General features: G+C 36.9%; 1 protein-coding gene across 20 annotated transcripts in view; it reads left to right on the plus strand.

Moving 5' to 3' along the window:
* IQCH (IQ motif containing H) overlaps positions 1–25114 on the plus strand; it is a 242045-nt gene that overhangs the window by 88850 nt on the left and 128081 nt on the right. For 19 of the 20 annotated variants that reach the window (XM_077128303.1, XM_077128304.1, XM_077128292.1 and 16 more), the window contains one exon: positions 4866–4994. In XM_077128303.1, the coding sequence (XP_076984418.1) occupies positions 4866–4994 (129 nt within the window). Of the gene's footprint in view, positions 1–4865; positions 4995–25114 lie in introns of those variants that run through there. The other variant, XM_077128311.1, reaches the window with a different exon arrangement.

The raw sequence follows: 25114 nt of genomic DNA on the forward strand, positions 1-25114 counted from the left end.
ATTTTAACTTTCGTTTGTTTGTTTTACCAAGGTCATGCAATGGCAACATTAATTGTACAGAACAGATTCTTTTCATGAGATCAATTTTAAAACCCTTATGCAGATGTTTTCCTCTTACTCTGAAACGTGAAAAATTTAATTTAAAAGACAGAGTAATGATAAGCTGTAATACAAGAAAATTTCTTCTTTTTATTCTTCCTAAAAGTGGTCCACTTTAATTCATACAGTTTCCTAAGTCAGTCAGGGATCGGCTTGATTCCCGTCGTTAGTAAGAGCTTTCTTAAAATTAGAAATCATGCACTGCAATGGTGTCTCACTGACTTCCCCTCTCACTTCTGTGGCACCAGTGATTAGTGGGAGGGCTTACATACAAACAGCAGAGGCTTTTGAATAAACTGTGGCTTCCTTCGTCCTGGCTGCTCCCCTATGGGGACATTGGGCACCTAAACCCCGGCCAGCCCCCCTTTTAGGATTGCTCACCCTGAGCCATATGAGGATTGCCACAAACTTGCAGAATCCAAACTCACTCGTGGCCTGGTGCACAGCCCAGGACTTCTTTTCATTCACACAATTCCACACACAAACACGACAACATCCCTCCTGCACCGCCCTTCCAGACCTGAACCTGAAGACTTCCGTTTTCCCTGGCCCTCCAACTGGAGAATGGTACTCGGAGAGTCTGTGGGAGTTCCACTCAGGCTCCCCCAGCCTTTTACGAGTGGGCTGAAACTGATACACGCGGGTGCTTACCAGTCAGATGGGCGGTGCTCCCAGAAACCTGGTTCCAGAAACTGTCCCGGATCCGTCGCCGCTCCGGTGGTGACAGGCACCCCTCCCGGGGATGCTAGGAATCCAAGAGACGGGGAAATGCCCCGCTGCTGGCACTGGATTCCGTCGGGTGTCCGGTCGAGGCGCTGCCACCGCTGTGGGTGAGGGAGGTGAGAATACACCCGCCTCATATCCTGGACGAGCCCCCAGAAATGTTGTGCGAAAAAAGGGACAAGGCTTTAAGCCTCCTGGAATATTATATAGAAATAAAATAAACCAGACTGAGGCTCCAAAGTTTCAGGAAGTAGGTTTTATTTTCTATGGCCATAGGGCTCAGCCGAGTAGCCTCTGAAAGTCTGAGCCCCAAACAAAAGGCAACCTTAGCTTTTATAGACTGTGTTACATGCTAGAGATAAGGTAAGCTTAATGTGGTGACCAGCAATGTTAAAGGACAGACAATTGGTCAGTTTAAGGAGCAAAGCAGATTACAGAAGCAGATGAGCTGTTAGGGCAGGGTCCCCATCCCTGGTGTCTTATCTCACTTGCCTGCAGTTTTACCCGTTCCTGAAGGTCGGGAGAGGGGGGTTGGGGATTTTCCACAGAGAAGGCAGCTGAACCAGAAGAAGAGGGGGGCGGGGGCGGCCTGCCTGCTTAAAAGCCTACTTGCTGCATAGGTTCAGATAATCAATGGAGACTCCAGCATTCCATTGAAAGGATATCCAGCAATCTCTCTTGCTTATTCCAGAGTCATAATTTTTTTCCTATAGTCCTCTCCCTTTTCATCAAAATAATTTAAAAAATATATTTTATTCTTAATCACAAAATAAAACTAGTCTCATTAGGTTTGCCTTGATTATTTATATAGGTACAGCAAGAATCTTAAGTTTGCTTTAACTTAAAGTGCTTATATGAATCTCAGACTAAACTTTTATAAACTTCTGTAATTTGCTATCCTGAGGCTAGGAAATTAAGCCAAAGAAACTGTCTCCACCAGGTTTCACCTGCAGTACCTAAAAATTTGGGTGAATTCCTCACTTCTTGAATGCCCCAAATATTCTAAGATTATTGGACTTGCCAGGAAATAGTTGTTTTTACTATGTGTAAGAATAAGAATTCTATAAACCATGTACCAGGCCAATTTTCCTGGGAGGGCTTTGTAAACATAAATCGCAAAATCAACTTTAGTTCCTTAAAAGTGACTTGTCAAACCTGATTAAATAAGTATTGTTCTCAAATATGACATTCCAGGCAAGGCCTTGGTTATATAACCTACTGTTGTAATTATACTGTGGTAAAAAAAAAGGAGAACAGATCCTTTTTGAACCTATGTAAATAACTATACTTCCATGAAAAGTAAGGAGACTCAATGAGAGTTTCTGAATTTGAGAGCTGATGGGAATACATTTAAAGTATTAAAAGTTCAATGCCCTATTTTCTGGGAATTTTAGGAGTATTGAATTTATATGTACCATAAATAAATTCATATTTATCTTTATAAACGATTCAGAATAGAGTTCTCTAATTTAAGAGAATTTACAGTTTAATTTAATACCATCTGGAGACAAAAATTACATGCCCGCAATAAAAGGTCAAGGCCTTTCTAAATTACAGATGCATAAATGTACAGATTCAGAAAAAGCATATAGTCTCAATTCTACAGTATCATTTAGAGGTCAAGAATAAACATAGAAACCCAAAAATTTACCTGTCCAGATATCAAAGAGCTGTTATCCTTCCTTGTGTACATAAAATCCCTAATTGAATTTGATCTCAAAAAATAGACAAATGGACAAACAAAAGATTAACCAATGAAATTCTCTATTTTCTCATCCATCAGAGATTAGATTGCTATAAACCATTAATCCATTAATAGAGATCACCAAATGGTTGGACTGTAAAACCAAATTTTCAATTAGCTGCCAACAAGGAATAAATTATTGGCCATAAATGAACCAAAATCAAAAGTAATAGAGTAAAATTAAACTTAGAAAAAACAGAGTCAGCAAAGTTCTGTTGTCACTTTGGATTCATCTGGGAGCCAAGAAAAGATGCTCTTGAGTTTAAGCTGTCTGTGAGTTGCTCCATTTCTGGTGATGAAGTTTATCCAACTCTGCCTGGTGAAGCCCCTGGAAATCATGGTGGGACCTCTAAAACTGTTAAGGAGTAATTTTTTTTTCAATAGTCATATAAAATGAACATGTCATAGAGCTCATTAATTAAATGAGGCAACAGATAAGATGGTTACAATTGCATTAAGGGATAATCCAAAGAACAGACACATTTATAAAAAAAAATGTTTGAAATAAATTTGGAAACAAATGCAAAGCCTGCTTTCTGGAGTTAGGGTGGAGTGGAGGAAGGGCTGCCCCTCCATTGTACAGAATTTCTTTGTACGTCTATAGACAAGAATGATTTGAATTGCTATCAGTTTTCTGTAATTAACCTTAATCTTTAAAGAGTTGTAAAGTAACCTAATCAGAGACAAAGTTTTATAGTCCTATAGCGTCAAATAATGCCCAAACGTTCCAGTATTCCAATGAAAAGATATCTAGTAATCTCTTTTGCTTATTTCAAAGTTTAAACTTTTTCCTTACAGTGGTAAATGCACACACAGGAGTATGTCTAAAATTAAACAAATATCTTCAATCAGTATGAAAGCAAGGATTTAAAAGGATGCTTGTATTCTGTAGAATTCTTAGACAATGAAATTGACCCTGGAAGTGGAAATATATTGAATTATAAGGAGACTATGGTTTTCAAATCTGCAAGACAGAGATATTTCTTAATATTTTAAAGTAGTTAAGTGTAGCAGGCTTGACCTGTTGTGTTCTGAATCAGTAGTTCTTAAATTTTAGTTGACCTGGACTACTTACTTAAAATACAGATTACTAGGCCCCACCTCTAAGGGTTCTTAAACTTGAATGCACATAAATAATGCAGGGAGCTTCAATAATGCAGATTCCCAGGCCTTGAGCTTAGGGGGTTGAAAGATCTGGGTAAGCCCAGGCATCCACATTTTTTAATAAGAAACTCTCCCCAAAATGATTTTGCAGTAGGTAAACTGCAGATCTCTGTTTGTAATCGTTTCACAAGTATTCTTCTGTTCTTCAGTCCCTCAGCGTTCATTCTTCTGAATTCCTGTAGCACTAGACTTTGGCATCCTTGGTAGCAACACGATATAGTCATAGTGGCCATAAGGCAAGTGGAAATAATATTGTGTACTCTTAGAATGTGTGCCAACATTTTCAACTTAGTCCAGCCTTAGTACACAGTTTTTATACTAGGATTTCCTAGAAACCCAGAATTTTTTCCCTGCTCTTACAATATATGGGAGCAACAAGAAGCTGAAGCCCTGTCACAAGTTTATTCCAAGTACTTCCCCAAATTTCAGGGTTTCTGGCTTTAACACAATAGATCTACCTTAATGAAAGTTTTGCCTTTAAAAGCAGGCTTTGTTAAATCATTCATTCATTCATTCATTTACTGATTGATTCATTATTTTATATATTTAATAATATCTCTTAATCCTTAAAGCATGTCACCATCATTCTGACACATGCATTCTAGCAATTATTAATTAGTTGTATTAATATAAACTATGTTGCCTAGTTATACAAAAATAATCTTTTTTGGGCAACACACATTTTTCAGTGATATGAAAAATGTTTAAAAATAATTCCTTCTTCTATATATAAAACATGAGAACTTATAACTCAGAAGTTATATAACATGAGGCATGGCTTCCAGTACACAAATTTTCTTTCTTTCGAAAAGAGGACCTCCTAATTATTACGAATACATATCTTATGTCTCTGAATTTGAAAAAGAATAACAATAGTATTAATTGAAAATGACATAAACATAAAGAAGTAGTTTGTCTTGAAATTATGCAATGCCATGTTTCCTTGGGTTAGAATACAAAGCTTAAATGAATACATGCTGTAGCTACTTTTTGTGCGTTCAAAAGATTAAAGGGACTATATGTAACCTCACAAATAAAGTGATGAATAGAGTAGGATATACTTGTGAAGTCTATATAGCTCAGATTTTGTGGAAATACTGGGAGTTAAACTCATTCTGTTAACCTTCCTTTTTAGGGATTTTAAGTATGATGGAACGAGGATTGATTCCACCAACAGCTAGGATTACCTTTCAGAATCCACCCATTAGACCCAGACCAGCTCCTCTACACAGTTTTAATGAAGCACATAAGATTTCAGCCTCAGGTAAGACACTCTTGTTTATAAGCTTAGTTGGTGATACACTTAACTAAGTAAACTAAATTATTGCACTCCTGAACCTAGCCTTCTAGTATCCAAATTTTATCTTCCGTAATAGGACAAAATGAAAGTTGTAATGATCCTGAGTTTGACTTCACTGAAAAAAGTAACTTTAGCCATCTTTGTAAAATATTTATTGAAGGTTTGTGCTCTGTGTGTTCTTAGAATATTGGTGTTTTCAAGGGGCTTACAGTTTGATTGGGCATCATGTCAGATATAATAAAGATACATAACAATACAAAGTAGCATAGAATAAAAGCAAAATGAATGTTAAAAGTCTAGTGCTAGTTGTTCAGAGGAATGGCTGCTGAAGGGGAAGATGGGAGACTTCAGAGAGGAGGCTGGATAAGATGGGGTGTGCTATATAGAAAAACCCTAGAATCTGTTAACTAGTTACAGAACCTCAGAGAAGCCTTTTACTTTCTCTGGACTAGCTTTCCCAGTTATGAAATGACAGGTTCAGGCTAAATTAAGTCATCAATTCAACAAATATTTGTTCAATGCTTGCTTTATCCAAGACACCATTTAGATGCTGGGGATCCAGAGAACAAGGCAGAAAACATTTCTGGTCTCATGGTGCTTATACTCTAGTGGGAGACATAGATAATAAGCAAGAATAATGAGAATTAAATAAATGAGAATTAAAGGTTACAAATGAAATAAAATGGGTTAGAGTCTGGAGGAGGGTCAGAGACTGTCTCAGAAGAGGTATGATGCTTAAGCTGAGATTCAATTAATGAGAAGTAGCTAGTCACATAAAGCTCCATGGAAGAGCATTCCAGATATAAGACAGTACCAGCACACAGACACTGAGGACTAAGGAGCAAGAAGGCCAGTGTGGCTGGAAGGCCATGAGCAAGGAAAGAGAGGGAGGAAATGAGGCTCAAGAAATAGAGGGATAGCATGACGTAAGCTGGAGCAGAGATTTGAGTTGCCTGCAATGTTTGTTCATCCCTATATACATAGAAATAGAGTTTTTGACAGGCACATGGCAACTCAGCTGAAGACATTTCCCAGACTTCTTTGCAGTTAGGTGTGGCACGTGACCAGGTTTGAGATGATAGGAACTTAAGCAGAAGTGGAGAGGGAAACTTCTGGGTTGGCCCGTTAAGAGATAAGGAGAATGGCCTCCCTTTTTTCTTTGCTCTCTCTGGCTAGCTGGGAAGCAGATGTGATGAGGAACTCTGGGGCAGTCACTTTGGGGCCAGAGATGGAACTCCACGTTGAGTCTGGCAGAGCTGTCCTGCCAATGCTAGCCTATTCCCTTTGGACTGTTGCACAAAAGAGAAATAGACTCTTAATTTATTTAAACCAATATATCTTAGGAACTTTCTTTTAAAATGTCTTAGACTATGCCAGAACCAGCATGACAACCTTTCAAATCATGGAAAAGTATTAGATTTTTTTATAACTACATAAAGAATTCACTGAAAAGTGAAACAAGAGGGTGAGGTGATCTGATTTATGCTTTAAAAAGACCATTCTGACTGCTTTGAAAATAATCAGCCATAGCGTAGCATGAGTGGAAACAGGAAGACTAGTTGAAAGTCTGTTGAAATAAACCAGGTGAGAAATGATGATAGATCTGAGAAAGATGGAGTCAGTGGAGATGAAGAACAGTGAACCAAATTCAGATTATGTTTTGGAGTGGAGCCATGAGGACTAGCTGATGCATAGGGAGTAAGGAAAAAAGAGGCATCAATGATGAGTATGTATGAATGTACAAATGGAGATGTATGAATAAGCCACAATTTTGTATCTATTCTACTGTTGATGGGAATTTCAGTGGTTTTTATTATGAAGCTATTATGAATAATACTGCTAAGAACATTCATTCTTATACATGTCTTTTAATACACGTATGTATGTGTTTCTCCTGAGTACATATCAAAAAGTAGATTTCTGGATCACAGGCTATAAATATGCTCAGGTTTAGTTGATACTGCCAAACAGTTCTGCAAAATAGTTATACCGATTTATGTTCCCACTAGATGCAATTTGAGAGTTCCAGAATGTGTTGACATCTTTGCCAACATTTAGTATTTCCATTTAAAAATTTTTAGCCATTCTGAAGAGTCTGTAGTGGTATCTCTTTGCGGGTTTAATTCCTATTTCCCTGATGATCAAAAGGTTGAACAGTTTTTTAGTATGTGTATTGGTCATTTGTGTGTCCTCTTTGGGAGAAATGATGTAAGAATTTAATATATATTTTTTTAAGTTGGATCGTCCATCCTTTTCTTAGCTATTTCTATATTCTGGATGCTAAGGTTTTATCAGCTTTGTGTATTGTAAATACTTTTTTCAACTCTGTCACTTGGCATTTCACTCTCTTAATGGTCTTTTTAAATGAAACCTTTTATTTTGAGATAATTGAAGATCCATATGCAGTTCTAAGAAATAATACAGAGATATCCTATGTGTTCATTATTCAGTTATCCCCAAGGGTAACATCAGGAAAAACTATATACAGTATCACAATGAGGATATAGATACAGTCAAGAAACAGAACATTTCTGTCACCACAAGGATCCCACATCTGCTTCCCTCACATCCCACACCCCTTTAACCTCTAATCAGTTCTCCACTTCTATAATTTCGTCATTTCAAGAATTTTATATAAGTGGAATCATGCAGTATTTAACCATTTGAGGTTGGCTTTTTTCACTTGGCATAATTCATTCAGGTAGTTTATCAATAGTTTGTTGCTTTTTATTGCTGAATAATATTACATGGTATGGATTACCACAGTTGTTTAACCTATTCCTCAGTTGAAGGGTATCTGGGATGTTTCAGTTTGGGGCTGTTATGAATAAAGCAGCATAAACAATTATGTACAAAGTTTTTATGTGAACGTTATATTTTCATTTCTCTAGGATAAATGCCTAAGAGTACAATTTCTGGGTCATATAATAGTAGCATGTTTTAGTTTCTCTTTAAGAAGCCACCATACTATTTTTAGAGTGGCAGTACCCTTTTTATATTCCCACCATCAATGTATAAGTGATCCAGTTTCTCTGCATCATTGCCAGCATTTCATATTGTCACTATTTTTTATTTTAGACATTCTGATAGGTTTATAGCAATATCTCATTGTGGTTTTAATTTGTATTTTTCTAATGGCTAATGATGTTGATCATCTTTTCTTGTGCTTATTTGCCATCTGTATATCCTCTGGTGAAATATTTCTTCATGTCTTTGCCCATTTTCTAATGGGACTGTTTATTTTTTACTGTTGTGTTTTGAGAGTTCTTTAAATGTTCTCGATACTAGTCATTTCTTGGATATATAGTTTACAGATATTTTCTTCCAGTCTGGATCTTGTATTTGATCCTTTTCAAAGAGTCTTCACAGAGCAGTAGTTTTTAATTCTCATGAAGGCCAATATATCACTTTTTCTTTTATGAATCATGCTTTTGGTGTCAAGCCTAAAAACTCTTTGCTTAGTCCTAGATCCCAAAGATTTTCTCCTATGCTTTCAAAAATAATAATTTTAAGAGCAGTTTGAGGTTTACAGAAAAATTGCACAGAAAGTACAGGAACGTTCCCTATACCTTCCACACATATATGGTGATTTAGTTTGCAAAAGCTGCTAGAGTGCAGTATACCAGAAATGGAACGACTTTTAAAAAGGGGCATTTATTAAGTTGCAAGTTTATAGTTCTAAAGCCTTGAAAATGTCCAAACTAAGGCATCTACGGAAAGGTAACTTGAGTCAAGAAAGGCTGATGGGTCCAGAACAGCTCTGTCAGCTGGAAATGCACATGGTAATGTCTGCTAGCTTTCTCTGCTGGCTTCTCATATCACAGGAATTCCTGGGGGGTCTTCTCCTTCTGCATCGTAAAGGATCTCTGGCTGTGTGGGCTCTGTTGGCTCTAAAGCTTTTTCCAAAACGGTTCCCTCTTAAAAGGCTCCAGTAAGCAACCCCACCTTGACGGCGTAGAGACACATTTCCATGAAAACTACCTTATCAAAGTAAACACACACAATTGGGTGTGTCACATCTCCATGGAAACAATAAAAAAGATCTTACCTGGCAATACTGAATGAATATTAAAGAACTTGGCTTTTCTGGGGTGTATAACAAATTCAAACTGGCACACATAGTTTCCCCTATTATTAACATCTCGCATTAGTGTAGTACATTTGTCATAATCAATGAACCAATACTGATACTCTATTATTAACTAAACTCTATAGTTTGCATTAGGATTCACTCTTTGTGTTGTACGGTTCTATTAGTTTTGACAAATGCATAATTTCCTGTATCTACTTTTACAGTATCAAACAGAATAGTTTTACTACCCTAAAAATGCCCTATACTCCATGTATTCATCACCATGCCCAGCCCCCCAAGCATGTGGCAACTATTGATCTTTTCACTGTCTCTATAGTTTTGCTTTTTCCAGAATATCATGTATTTGGAACACTATAGTATGTAGGCTTTTCAGACTGGTTTCTTTTACCTAGGAATGTGCACTTAAGGTTCCTTTGGGTCATTTAGTAATGTTTTGGGTTATTTCTTTTTATCACTGAAAAATATTCCATGATGTGAATGTGCTAGAACTTTTATACCTATTGAAAGGCATGTTGGCTGCTTCCAATTTTTAGTAATTATGAATATAGCTGCTATAAATGTCCATGTGTAGGTTCTTGTGTGTGAACATAATTTTTCAACTCCTTTGGATAAATACCTAGAAGTGCAGTTGCACTTACCATGTGGGAAGCCTATGTTTAGCTTTTAAGAAACTGCCAAAATCTCTTCCAAAGTTGCTTACCATTTTATATTCCCATCAGCAATGAATGAAAGTTCCTGTTACTTCCTATGCTTTTTCTAAACATTTTATTGTTTTATATTTTAAATTTAAACCATGATCATTTCGAGATAAGTTTTGCATAAGGTATGAAAGGTCAAGGTTCTTTTTTCAGAGTTCACTGTTGTGCTGGTATGAAAGGATTAGTGCACCATAGAAAAGCCATGCTGTAATCCTAATGCAATCTTGTGGGTACAACTGTTTCTCTTAAACCCTATTCAGCACTCTATGGTGGAAACTTGATTAGATTATCTCCACAAAGATGTGACTTGAGCAATTGTGGATATTAAGTTTTGGATAGAGAGAGATGTGACTTCACCCATTCCATGTGGGTCTTGATTAATTTACTGGAATCCTTTAAAAGAGGAAACATTTTAGAGAAGAGTCCTTTTTTTAGAATGATGAGAGTGCCATGAGGCCGAAAGCCCATGCAGCCAGAGACCTTTGGAGATGAAGAAGGAAAACGCCCCTGGGGGAACTTCATGAAACAAGAAGCCTGGAGAGAAAGCTAGCAGAAGTCGCCATGTTCACCATGTGCCTTTCCAGTTGAGAGAGAAACCCTGAACTTCATCAGCCTTTCTTGAGTGGTGCCTTAATTTGGACATTTTTATAGACATGATTTAATGGGGACATTTGTATGGCCTTAGAACTGTAAACTTGCAACTTATTAAATTCCCCTCTTGAAAGCCATTCTGGGATGGTGTGATGATGGTTCAGTGGCAGATTCTTGCCTGCCATGCCGGAGACCTGGGTTCAATTCCTGGTGCCTGCCCATGCAGAAAAAAAAAAGCCATTCCATTCCTGGTATATTGCATTCTGGCAGCTAGCCAACTAGAAAACGGTCCTGTTAATCTGTCCCTTTACCAATACCATAAGGTCTTGATTACTGTGGCTACATAATAAGTCTTGAAATTGGGCAGACTGATTTCTCCCACTTTATTTTGCTTTTTCAAAACTGTTTTAGATATTCTAGTTCCTTTGCCTTTCCATGTAAATTTCCATATAAATCTTGTCTATATGTACAAAAAATTTTGCCAGGATTTTAATAGCAATTATTTAAAATCTGTATGTCAATTTGGGAAGAAATGACATCTTTACTATCTGGAGTTGATCCTTAAGTATGGTATTTCTCTTCAATTATTTAGATATTCCTTGATTTCTATCAATAGCATTGTATAGTTTTGAACATAGAAGTCCTGAACATATTACATTTATCCCTATTTCATTATTTTGAGTGATTATAAATAATACTGTACATTTCATTTTGGTGCCCAAATGTTTGTCGCTAATATATAGACATACCATTGACTTTGTATGTTTATTTTTTATCATGTAACCTACTGAATTAACTTGTTAATTATAGCAGTTTTTGGTAGATTCTTTAGGATTGTCCACATAGACCATCATATCATCTGTAAATAAGGACAGTTTTATTTTTTCCTTTCAATATGGATGCCTCTAATTTCCTTTTTTTTTTTGCCTTGCTACACTGGCTAGAACATCCAGCAGTGTGTTGAATAAAAGTGGTGAAGGCAGACAACCTTGCCTTGTTCCTGATCTTATGGAGAAAGCATTCTGTTTTTCACCCTTGAATATAATATTATCTATAGTTTTTTCATAAATGGCCTTTATCAAGTTGAGGAAGTTCAGCTGCATCCCTATTTTTATGAAACATTTTATTATGAATGGATGTTGAATTTTGTCAAATATTTTTTCTGTATCAATTGAAATAGGCAATTTTTCTTAGACAGTTTGACTATAATGTGTCTTGGTATTGCTTGAAGTTCATTTAAATATATAGATTCACATCTTTCATCAAATTTGGGAAGTTTTTAGCCATTATATCTTTCTGTTCCCCCCTCTCTCTCTTCTCCTTCTCAGACATCCATAATGCATATATTGGTCTGCTCTCAGGTCCCTTATGCTCTGTTCACTTTTCTTTATTCTTTTTTGTTGTTGTGGTTCCTAAGACTGTATATTTTCAATTGTCCTATCTTCAAGTGCTCTGACTCTTTCGGCTGCTACCCAAATCTGGCTGTTGAACCCATCTAATGAATTTCTGTCATTTCAATTATTGTAATTTAACTCCAGAATTTCTATCTGATTTCTTTGTATAATTTCTATTTCTTTATTGATATTCTCATATTGTACATCCATCATTTTCCTGATTTCCTTTAGTTCTTTGTACATGGTTTCCTTTTGCTCTTTCAGAATTTTTAAAACAGTTGATCTAAAGTCTTTCTCTAGTTAAGTCCAGTGCTTCCTCAGGAATTATTTCTGTCCATTTTTTTTCCTTTCAATGTGTCTTACTTTCCTATTTCTTTGTATGCCTTGCGAATTTTTTCATTGAAACTAGACATTTAAATATTGCAATGTGGTAACTGGAAATCAAATTTTACCCATTCCTCAGTGTTTGCTGTACTTGATTGCTGAAGGCTTTTCTTGTGTTCAGCTAGTGTTTTGCAGAGATTTCCTTAAACATTGAGAACGTCACCTGTATTTCCTGCATGCTCTTAGCATAGAGATCAGCCACTGATGAAAGCTTAGGGTCTTCTCAGGACTTTTCTGAGCATGTATCCTACACTGAGAATGTATGTGGCCTTCTAAGTTCCCCAGTATACACAGGTTCTGTTGATTTCCCTAATGTCTAGAAGAGCTATCTCCCAAACTTTTCCTCCCAGGCCTTAGACAGTTTATTGTATGTCTCAGGTGGCTGTGAGTTTTTCATTTGCCTTATAAGGTTTTGAGCAATACCCACCACTTTTCCACTCAAAGTGGGTTCTGAATTAGGTGAAACCATTAGGATCACCTGTATCTGTCCTTAAGCTAACCCTCAGACCAATTACAATAGAGAAACACAATATTTTGCAAATAAGGTCTGCTCTTTTCCTTCTAGAACCGGGGATTAGAATTCCACACTGGGAATGCCAGTTACCATTTCAAGACTGCCAAAGAGCTGGGGAAAGGGTGGGGCAAGGAAAAGTAAAACTGCCAGTTTTCCTATAACTTTATTTTTAAACTTTTTAGATTGTAAAATATAACATAAATACAAAGCAAAGAAAGAAAAAAGCAATAATTTTCAAAGCACACTTCAACAAGTAGTTACAGAATGGATCCCAGAATTTGTCATGGGCTACCATTCTGTCATCTCAGATTTCTCCTTCTATCTGCTTCAAAATGCTGGAGGCTAGAAGGAATATTAATATAGTGATTCAGCAGCCATACTCATTTTCAAATCCCATTTTCTCTGATACACCTCCTCCTTTTCCTTTAATCATTCTCCCCTTTGGGCAATCCTATTATGACTTTTTCATGTTGAGAAGGAGTGTCCACAGTAGAGAACAGGGAGATGTAATTAACTGAAAAACCTGGAGAGGCTGGTCCCTCTGAGTTTCAGGATTTGTCTGACCTAGGAATCCTCTGGGAATTATATGTTCCAGGAAGGTAAACCTAGTGCATGAAACCTTTATAGAGTCTCAGTTCAAGCCCTAGACTCTTAAGAACTTAAGAGTCAATGGGAGTGCTGTTGATCGGGGTTAACAAACCATGGCAACTAGCAATATCTAACTGAAGACTGCATAAGAGCAGCCTTCAAAATAGCCTCTTGACTCCATTTGATCTCTCTTAGCCACTATGCCTTATTTTATTATACTTCTTTGTCCCCTTCTGGTCAGGAAAGCATTGTCAATCCCATAGTGCCAGGGCCAGACTCACCTCCAAGAATCATGCCCCACTTCACCTCTGAATGGCTTGTACCATATGGGGGGAGGGCAAAGATTTTCATTGCAGAGTTGGGCTTAGAGAGAGAGAGAGGCCACATCTGAGCAACAATGAAGCTTCCTGGAAGCAACTGTTAGGCCTCATTATGGCCTACCACTTAATTTTAACTTTTATTGTGGAATACATAACATAAAATGTATTTTATAAAATTATGAAATTTTGTAAAATTGGCCATTATAATCATTTTTAAATGTACAGTTCAGCATACTTTTACAATATTATGCTACCATCACCAATATCCATTACTAAATCTTTTCCCTCACCCCAAACACAAACTTGATACCTATTGAGCAACAACTCCTCGTTTCTTCCTTCTCCAGCCTGTAGTTACTTCTAATTTATTTTCTCTTTCTGTGAATCTGCACCTTCCATATATTTCCTATAAGTTGAATCATACAATATATGTCATTTTATGTCTGGCTTATTTAATTTAGCATAATGTTTTCAAAGTGCATCCATATTGTAGCACATGTCAGCATTTCATTCATTATTTATGGCTGAATAATATTCCACTTTATATATAGCCACATTTTGTTAATCCGTTCTTCTGTTGATGGGCAGTTGGATTGTTTTCATCTTTTGATTCCTGTGACTAATGCCTCTATGAACATTGCTGTACAAATACCTGTTTCAGATCCTGTTTTCAATTATTTTGGTTTTCCATAATTTTTAAGTTGTCTCTGTCTTTACTCAGTATTTGTTTAGTTGCTGTAAATCTTTGACTATCTTCTAGCATTCTAGAAAAGTTGGTTCTGTTAGTTTCTGCTTCTTTTTAGGTGTTTTTATGCAGGGATAGGAATTTGGAGCTGCCAACTCCACCATTTTGCTGACCTCTTTCTTTGTTATTATCCTTTTGATGTTGACAGGATCTGGAGCAATATCTTATTTCATTTCTATATTAGCAATTTGTGTCTCCTCTCTTTTTATTTGTCAGATTTACTAAAGGTTTGTAAATATTACTGATCATTAAAAAAAAAAACAGCTCCAGTGTATCATTGATTTTCCCTGTGTGATTCTATTTTTCAATTTCATTAATTTCTTCTCTTACCTTTATTATTTCCTTCATTATACTTACTTTGGATTTATCTTGCTTTTCATTGTCTAGGTTCTTGGGAAGATGCTTAGATTATTGATTTGGAACTTTTCCTCTTTTCTCATTTAGTATTATAAATGCCCTCTCTCGACACTGCTTTAGTGGTGTCCCATAAATTTGAATCTGTTGTTATAATGGTTTGAAACTGTTATTTACCCCAGAATACATGTTCTTAAAGCTAATCCATTCTTGTGGGTGTAAATCTATTGTAAGTAGGATCTTAAGATGAGGTTATATAGTTAAGGGGAAGCCCAGGGTAGGTCTTAATCCTTTTAATGGAGTCCTTTATAAATAGGATGAACAGAGAGGGGGGAGAGGGAGCCATAGTACCAAGAAGTTGAAATAAACAAAAACTGGAAGAGAAGGGAGAGACCAACAAATGCCACCCTGTGCTTTGCCATATGGCAGAGACACCTAGGATTGCCAGCAGCTAGTTGTCAAGAAGAAAGTGTCACCTCAATGCTGTCTTGATTTGGACATTTTCCCAGACTAACTGTAACTGAATAAATTCCCATTGTTCAAGCTGAACCATTTCATGGTATGCTACTTTCAGCAGCCTAGGAAACTAAAACAGATTTTGGTAACAGGTGGGGGTGTTGCTATGGCAAATACAAAAAAAAAAATGTGGAAATGACTTTCTAATTGGGCAATGGGTAGAGGCTGAAAGAATTGTGGGGTGCTTGATAGAAAAGACAGATTTCTTTGCAGAAACTGTTGGTATAAATATGGATGCTAAAATATTTCCAGTGAAATGATGAAGACATCATTGCAAACTGGAAGAAAGGCAACCCTTCTTTTAAAGTGGCAGAGAACTTGGCAAAATTGAGTCCTGATATCAAATGGAAGGCAGAATTGAAAGTGATGAGTTTGGATATTTAGCTGTGGAGATTTCCAAACTAAAGTGGAAACTGCAACTTGGTTTCTCTTTGTACTAATAGTAAAATGCAAGAGGAAAGGGATAAACTGAGAACTGAACTCCTGGGCACACAAACAAACAGAAATCGATGCTTTGGAAAATGCTGAGCTTCTGGAAAGCGAGTCCCCAGAGAATAGTGCTCCATATGAAGGTTTGACTGAACGTGGATCCAACCAGCCATTTCGGTGCAAGTCAGGGTCAGAAATGCAGTTACCCAGAAGGATCTGTGGAAAGTACTACTGTCCGATGGCTTAGACCCCTGTGTATACATGCAAACGAGCAAGTTTTTTATGAGAACTTTTTGAACTGAATCACTGCCAACCTGGACTAAGAGGGACAGATTGAAGAAAAAATTATTTCAAAAATAGAACCATGGAAGCTGAGATCTGGATAAAGACATCTCCTTGGTCTAAATGAGCAAGCCCACCCATGTGTGTGGAAAGGGTGAATATGCCCCAGTATTTGGAAAGGGTAAACCTTCCACCCTGTTGTTCAGAAGGAATGCTACTACCCCAGTTTTCTCAAATGCCACGGAGAATGCAGAGAGTCTAGCCACCACCCGTGTTTGATGAGGGTGGAGCCTGGAGTCTGGCCACTACTCTGAGCCTTGATAAGAGTGGGGCCTAGAGCCTGGTCACCATCCTGATAATGTAATCTTCACCCCAGTATTCAGGGAGAGCAATGTTGAATGAGCTAGAGATAACAGATAGTATCAACTCATTCCCAAACTTTCAAAATCACCCACTATTAGTGATGTTTACTGCTGGTTTTCTGTAGACTCACTCCAGCAGGTTGTTTTCTATTCCTAGTTCACTAAAAGATTTTCCTTTGTTTGTTGCATCTTGGTTTTAATTACAAATGAGCGTTGAGTTTTTCTAAATGCTTTTTTTTCACCTACTAAGATTATTGTATATCTTTTCTCTTTTAATTTGTTAATGAATAGAATAACACTGATTGATTTTTTCTTGTATAGATTGACATGTTTTTTTTTAACTTTTTAATATAATATGTATAATATAACATATATACAAAGCAAAGAAAGAAAAAAGCGATAGTTTTCAAAGTGCTCTTCAACAAGTAGTTACAGGACAGATCCCAGAGACTGTCATGGGCTACCATACAGTCCTCTCAGATTTTCCCTTCTAGCTGCTCCAGAATACAGGAGGGTAGAAGGAATAAATATTTATCATCACAATCGACTTTCTGCATGTGAAAAATAGCATCTATACAAAAAAGCAATAAATTTCCAAGCACAGCATAACAATTAGTTTTAGAACAGATTTCAGAGTTTGGTATACAATTCCACAATTTTAGGTTTTTGCTTCTACCTGCTCTAAGATACTGAAGACTAAAAGAAATATCAATTTAATGATTCAATAATCATATTAGTTTATTAAACCCTACCTTCTCTGTACAACTCCACCATCATCTTTGATCTTTCTATCCTACTCCTTAGGGGTATTTGGACTACACCCATTCTAACTTTTTCATGTTGGGAAGGGCAGTCGATAATATGGGATGGGGGATAGAACTAGCTGATGTTCTGACAAGGCTGGGCCCTCTAGGTTTCAGGACTTATTTGGTTCAGGGACCCATCTGAAGGTTGTAAGTTTCTGGAAAGTTACCCTAGTGCATAAAACTTTTGTAGAATCTTATATATTAGCCTAGGTGTGCTATAGGATTTGCTGGAATGGTTTTGGTAGGGGGTTGGCAAGTTATGATAGGTAACAATGTCTAACTGAAGCTTGCATAAGCGTGACCTCCAGAGTAGCCTCTCGACTCTATTTGAATTCTTTCAGCCACTGATAGTTTATTAGTTACACTTCTTTTCCCCCTTTTGGTCAGGATGGAATTGTTGATCCCACTGTGTCAGGGCTGGATTCATCGCTGGGAGTCATGTCCCACACCGCCAGGGAGACTTTCACCCCTGGATGTTATGTCTCATGTAGGGGGGAGGGCAATGGTTTCACTTACAGAGTTGGGCTTAGAGAGAGTGAGGCCACATCTGAGCAACAACAGAGGTCCTCCAGAAGTAATTGCTGGGCATACCTATAGGAGTCTAAGCTTCTCTGCTACCTGTATAAGCAGAGATTTCCCTGTAAAATGCCTAAGTTAGATTTACCTCAGTTTCTTCTGCTTAGGACTCTCACTGTGTTTCTTGAATCTGAGGCTTCAGATCTTTTGGTCATTGTGGAAAATTCTCCTCCATTATTTCTATTTCTTTGAATAATATATCTACCCTTTTGTCTCTATTCTTTCCTTCTGGAAATAGTATCAGAAATGTTATAGATCTTCTAATTCTGTCCTTTCATAGTTACCATTTCTTTATCTCTTTCTGTTTTCCCCTGAGTAATTTCCTCAGATTTATTTTCGGTTTCACAAATTTCCCATTAAGTTTTAAATTTTAATAACCGTATTTTCCATTTCTGGAAGTTCTGTTTGATTCTTTATTAAAGCAGCTTGTATTTTTCCATATTGTCTCTTCCTTTGTTATACTTTAAATAATTTTAAACATACCTATAATGTAGTTTCTTTGAGATAGCTGTTTTATCTCAAATTCTGGGATATATTTCTGCTCTTTGTTGTAGTCTCTGTTGACTTGTTCAAGGTAGATTGTCTCACCTTGAATTTTTTAATTCAATATTTATATAAATTTTAATACAATTAAATATTGAATTTTAATATTTATATAAATTCAATATATATTTTAAATATCTGAATTGTTGATCATCTTTGGTGTGAATTTCTTCCCTGATATGCCCTTGTGGTCTTGACTTTAAGGTAGGTGACTTTCCAATGTAGTTTTGCATTTGTTTCTGTTAGAGGCCCAGGATATCACCTTGGTTTAGGACAAATTTTCATGTCATTTTCTCAGCTTGGGGTTTCTGACACAGATGAGTAAGGTAAATTTTAACTTTAAACTGCATAAAGCACCACTCTAGAGTTTTGAATTCTTAAGAGATTTTACCACCGCAATAAAAATGGAGTCTGGCAAAGATTGACAAGCTTCCTTGTTATCCTCCTGAGCTACTGGGTAAAAGTCTTCCCAGGCCAATGTTCACTGGGAAAAGTCCCACTTTTTGCAGGGGTCCTAAGGTCTTATTTCATGTTCATTAGTGAACATTAAAACCCATATCTCTAGCTTAACAGAGACTGGCAATATCCCTAAGCTGGCCACAGAATCAGATCACGCGTTAAATTTCTACTTCATTTCTGGACCCAGGGATTTCCTTTTCATTCTTGTTTATATGGCCAGAACCACCACTGCAGCAACATTTCTAACAGTGAAAGTGGAAGAAAAATAAAAGCTAAATAAGGGAATGGATAAATGAAAACATGGTGTACTCATACCTTGGAATGTTGTATAGTAGTGAATTCACGTAGATCTGTAGATACTAAGATAGCTCTCAAAAACATTATTTTAAGGAAAAAGAGCAAGTTGCAAAATGTTCCACATAATATAACATTTAGTAAAAATTATAAAACTCACAATATTTGATATTAGGTTCTCAGGCTTAGAATATAAAACAACAATGTTATATATTTCAAAAAAATAAAGGAGACACTCAGAAATATGAGTCAAAGGCAAGAAAATTTGAAAAGGAACTAAAATGGCCTGTGAAATTGAAATGTAGAAATTGAAAATGTAATATACAGTTTACAGATACCTGTAAATGAAGCAAATATTAAAATAATGGATTGAAAGACTACCTTTCAAATTCATTATAATGGTTGCCTTTGGGGAGTTAGGACTGGGAGAAGACAAGTTTATTTGAAATGTTCTACAAATATTAACATTTGTTTGTCTGGGTTGGTAAGTATTTGCTTTATTGTTTTTGAAACTCTTTTATAGTTTCAACATTTAAAATCATATTGCGTAGTTCTTAGTCGAGATGATGGAACAAGCACACTAAACATTTCTCCCTCTTTTTAGACTCATAAAAATGTAAGACAAACTATTTTTATAAAAAACACAGAGTTCCTCAAAAATAAAAAGAAAATATCTATAGAGTAGAAAGTGATAAGAAATCCAGAACAAAGAGTGGGAGCTGAAGCTTGGGGGTTCATGGAATACAAGACAAGATCCCATTAGTGTACATGGAAGGTTTCAATGCTTGCTCCACAATAGGGCTCAGCTCACCCACTTATGGGAGGAAACCAGAATCAGGCTCCCTTGAAGACCAATACTCTTATCCCCTGAACATGAGTTGAAATAGTTCAGTCTAACCACCTGGGATTATGCTGATTATACATGGCTAGAGAAGGAGATAGAAGCAAGTGCCACAAGACACTGGAAACTGGCTAGTACCACACATAGGTGTGGCTTCTGGAATTGAATTAAATTTGTTGGTGAAGTGATCAGAACAGGTAACATAAGGTCTAGTTAAAGTTGTACATCCCTAAGAGCTAGGCTGAAGCAACTTCAAAATGAGTTAATTTATTGGGGAGTAGGACACTTAGAATAAATCCCTAAGCTATATATATATATATACTTTCAAACAAAATTACACACAGACATTTATGTGATAATTGATAGACTCAGTGGTTGGAGGTGGGGGAAATAGGAAAGTCACATCTGAGGAAATTATGATAACAGAGCAATCTAAAAAGGTCATTAAAATTAGTATTTTAAAACCCCCAAAGATATTTTTAAAAGGGACTAGCATCTATAAATCAAGACCAGTAGATTTTGAAACAAGAACCAAATATTAAAAAATAATAATACACAAATATTAGAAATAAAAAACCATTATTGAATAAGAATTCTTACCTGATAGATAGTTGATTGGAAATGCAGAAGAATTTATAAACTGAAATACTGAGAACCAGAAAAACAGATAAAGAAATGTAAAATATGAAAGATAAGTTAAGAGAGATGAAAAGTAGATCAAGAAATTCAGCATACATCTAAAAAGTTTCCAAAAGGAAAACCTAGACTGGATAATTGCTTACTGAGATAATTGCTTAGAATTTTACATAGATGAGAAAATTGGATTGAAAGCTAGTTTTAAAAATAAATTCACATCAAAGCACAATATACTGAAGCTACAGACATCAAACATAAAGAGAAAAGTCTATAAGATTAAACCAGAGAGAAAAGGCACCTTACCTACAAAGACAGTAAGATTTATAGCATTTTTATCAATAGCAACAAGAGATGTCAAAAACAGTTGTGGTTGGATTACATGGTATGTGCATATATCTCAATGAGAATTGCAGGGAAAAACCACTTGTTTGTTGGAGGGAAAATAACTGTAATCTTAGAATTTGGTTCTAGCTTAATTTGTCTTTCAAGGTTGAAAATTAAATAATGTTATTTCCAGGCATATAAAGACTAAAAAGTTTCATCTCCATTTACCCTTGCTGGAAGAATCCCTTCACCAAGAAGGAAAAAAATGTTTTAATAAATTTAAATAAGTATTGACTATGCATATGATAAAAATTGTATATTAAAAGAGCTGAAACCTAAATTCTAACAACAGCAGAGAAATTGGGAGGAGTTGTTCAAAGGAAACTTAGAATCCACCAATGTCTGTGACTTATCTAGACAAGGGTAGAGATACTAACTGTGCCAGTTGGAAACTCTTATGTACCTCAGAAAAGCCATGATTTAATCCTGATCCAATCTTGTGGGGTAGCCCTTTCTCTTAATCCTATTTTAATATTGTAGGCTGGGAACCCCTTTGATTAGATTATCTCCACAGAAATGTGATGCTCCCAGTTGTCAGCGTGGCCTTTTGATGAGATTATCTCCATGAAGATGTGGCATGCCCAACTGTGAGTGAGGCCTTTTGGTTATATGGAGATGCAACTTGATTAGTTTACTGGAATCCTTTAAAAGAGGGAACATTTTGGAGAAAGCTCAGAGCTGATGTTGACATTTGGGGATCGAGACAGAAATAGCTCAGATGCTAACTAAGCAAGGACTCAAAGAAATAGCCAGAACCTGAAGGGAAGAAATCTCCAGCCCTGGCAGATGCTAAGCTAAGAGATGAAATCCAGCGTTTTGCCTTTGAGCAGCTAAGTGAATGCCCATAGATGCTTAGAGAGGAAACCCTGGTATCAGAAGCGGGAAGCAATGTACCCAGGAATAAGGACTAGCAGACGCCAGTCATCTGCCTTCCCAGATCACCTTTCCTCAGGCCAAGGTATCTTTCTCTGGATGTCTTAGTTAGGACATGTTTATGTAACTAAATAAATCCCGCTTATAAAAGCTGATCCATTTCTGGTATATTGCAATCTGGCAACTTAACAAACTAATATACACTGACTAACCCTTGACTTGTCTAGAAAAATTTAAATTTAAAATGCATGCCAAACACTTAGGGGTAAAAAAAAAAAAAAGAAAAAAAGAAACAAACAGAAATTTAGCATGTAGCAGTAACCACCAAAAGAATAGAAATACAATGTATGCTTTCCAAGTTAATGAAGGGGAAAAGGAAGGATGGTTATACTAAAAAAACTGATCAATATAACACAAGGCAGAAATGGAGAAAATATACAAAATAAAAAACATGGCATATAGAAAATAAAATGATAGAGACAGATAGAAAGTTATCAGTTATTACAATAAATGCAAGTGGATTAACCTCATATATTAAAATACAGAGACTCACAGATTTCATTTTAAATCTAGTGATATGCTATTTAAAAGAAATACATCTAGGGTGCACGGGTAGTTTAGTGGTTAGAATGCCCACCTTTCATGTGGGAGACCCGTGTTTGATTCCCAGACCATGCACCCCCCCCAAAAAACCAAAGAAACACATGTAAAATAAAACAGCACAGAAAGGATAAAGAAAAGAGAAAGATGTACCAAACAAACACCAAACCAAAAGTTATGTAGTGTGAGAAATAATGATATCAATCTAATTAAATTCAAGATAAAAGCCTTACTAGGAGATATATTACATATTGATAAAAGAAATAATCCACAAGGGAGCTATCATAATTATAAATATGGTATATATCTAACAACAAAACTTCAAATTATATAAATACAAAACTGACTGAATTTCAAGGAACAATTAAAAAATCCTCAGTCATAGAAGGAACTTTCAACATACTTCTCTCAGAAGGTGATAGATCAAGGACCCAAACTGAGAAGAAGGACCTTCAAACACAACTGACAATCTTAATCTACTGGACTAGAAATAACTGCAATCAATAACAGTATACACTTTCTTTTCAAGCACACAAAGTATATTTACAAACGTCGTGGTTCAAAATCCCAAAGAATTCCCATACACAGACCATATTCTGTGACCACAGTAGAATTATCAATAGAAATGACTGTATACTGAAACTGAAAACCTCACTTTTTAAGTAATGTATGGGTTAGAGAAGAAGTCTAGAGGTGAAATTCTGAAGTGCTTTGAACCAAATTACAGCTAAAGTATTGCATATCAAAATTTGTGGTATGTTATTAAAGCAGAACTTAGAAAGAGACATACTTTTACATGCATTTAATAGGGAATAAGAAAAATTGAAACTGATTTAAGCTTAGCTAAAGTCAAAAAGCTAGAAAAGAAAAAGAGAGAACTGCAAAAAGTGAAAGAAAGGAATTAATGAAGATAAAAATAAACATTAAAAAAACAAAAGCAGTAAAATAGTCCCTCCAAGAGTGAAAGCCTTACAGCTGCTCAGAATAGGCTTTCAGTTAGTAGGTATCCATGGCCCAAATGGAGCAAACTAGGCAGGATTGTTCAAGGCTGTGTAATCATGCCTCCAAAATTCTCCTCGAAGGCAGCAACATGGGAAGGAAACTGGGATAACGTTGCTTCTGCCTACCTCCCTCCTCAGACACACATCTTATTTCCCAGTTGGGAAAATGACCCAGAATCTGCCCAGCACACTGTCTGTTGTATGGGCAGTCGGTGCCAATTTGCCCCCACCCTTACACAGAACTGCTTTCGGACATTCACGTTGTGCCATCACACAGCCCAGAGAGGAAAGGATCAACTTTTGTACTCAAGCTATGGAGTCGAAGTTCATTCCATTCTTGCCAGACTGTTGTAGAATGACATTAGATGACATTGACTTGTGCCATTCCTCACCAGGAACCACCAACACTAAATCCCTTCTCCTGGTGCTGCTGCCTCTACCTTGAGTCTCACCAAGCCCAAAGTCCAGGCCCAGGGACCTCATTTCCTACAAATTAAGATAACTCATGTCTTAGGCTTCTTTGTGGTCTCTTTTCCCATGCTGGGGGTGATTTCCATCTTTTGGATCTCAACTCTCCTGTCACTTGACTTTTGTCAGAGCAATCCTAATTTATCCTGCATTTTTTAAGAACATGAAACCTGAAAGGGGAGGCAGTTCTGCTGACTTGTATGTATAACAAAGTATTTAAAATAAGACCTCCCCTGTTTCCTGAGTGCTGGCTAAGGCTTTAGAGCTTAGAACAAAAGATTTTTGATGTCCAACTATGCTGAGGAGAGGTAACTTGCTGAAGGGATTACCGGAATTGGTGTGGTAGTCCTGTGCCTTTCACCCACATCTCAGGTATCTAAAAGAATCCTATGCATTGAAGAGGAAAGAAAGGATTTCCTCAAAGGGAATTTTTGGTTTGCAGAAATGTTTATTCTCCCCCTACCCATGCTTTCTCTTCATTTCAAGCATGTAGGAAGGGCTTTAGAGCTAACCTATGACCCTTGGGCTTTGGGGAGGATACTTAATGACACAAGACAGCACATTCATTATCTCACAGTTCTGTAGGTCAGAAGGACAGTTATCAAAAGTGTCGGCAGGGCTGTGTTCCCTTCTGGAAGCTCTAGGGAACAGTCTGTTTCCAGGTCATTCAGGTGGTTGTCAGAGTTCAGTTCCATTTGGGTGCTGGATGGAAGTCCCTGTTTCCTTGACAGTTGTCAACTGGGGGCTGTCTGTGGCACCTAGAGACCTCTCTCCAGCCCTTAAGAGTTCAGAATGGCAATGGTGCGTGAACTCCTTTTCAAGCTGCCACATTTCTTGGCTTCAGTGGGGAAATATTCTTCACTTTAAGGGCTGATGTGATTAAACTGGGCCCACCTGGATAATCCAGCGTAACCTCTCCATCTCAAGGTCCATGCCCTTAATTGCACCTGCACAGTTTATTTTGTTGTGTAAGATAAACTATGTTCAGATTTTAGGGGGTAGACATCTTTTGGGAGCCAATATTTATCCTAACACATAGAGACTGTGTGCTGGTTTAAAACTGTTGTGTACCCTATAAAAGGCTATGTTTTCTTAATCCATCCCTGTGGGGGCAGACCAATAGTTGGGTGGGAGCTTAAGATTAGGTTGTTTCCGAAGAGGTGTGACCCAGCCCATTCAAGAACTTCCCTTGTTGGAGTCCTCTATGAGAGAATAAAACTCAGAGAAACACACAGACATTTGGAGGCAGCCATTGAAACCAGAACCAGAAGAGAAGTACCAGCAGACATCGCCATGTGCCTTGTCATGTGATAGAGGAACATCAGATGCCAGC

This window comes from Tamandua tetradactyla, chromosome 14, assembly GCF_023851605.1.
Source record: "Tamandua tetradactyla isolate mTamTet1 chromosome 14, mTamTet1.pri, whole genome shotgun sequence".
Lineage (NCBI taxonomy): Eukaryota > Metazoa > Chordata > Mammalia > Pilosa > Myrmecophagidae > Tamandua > Tamandua tetradactyla.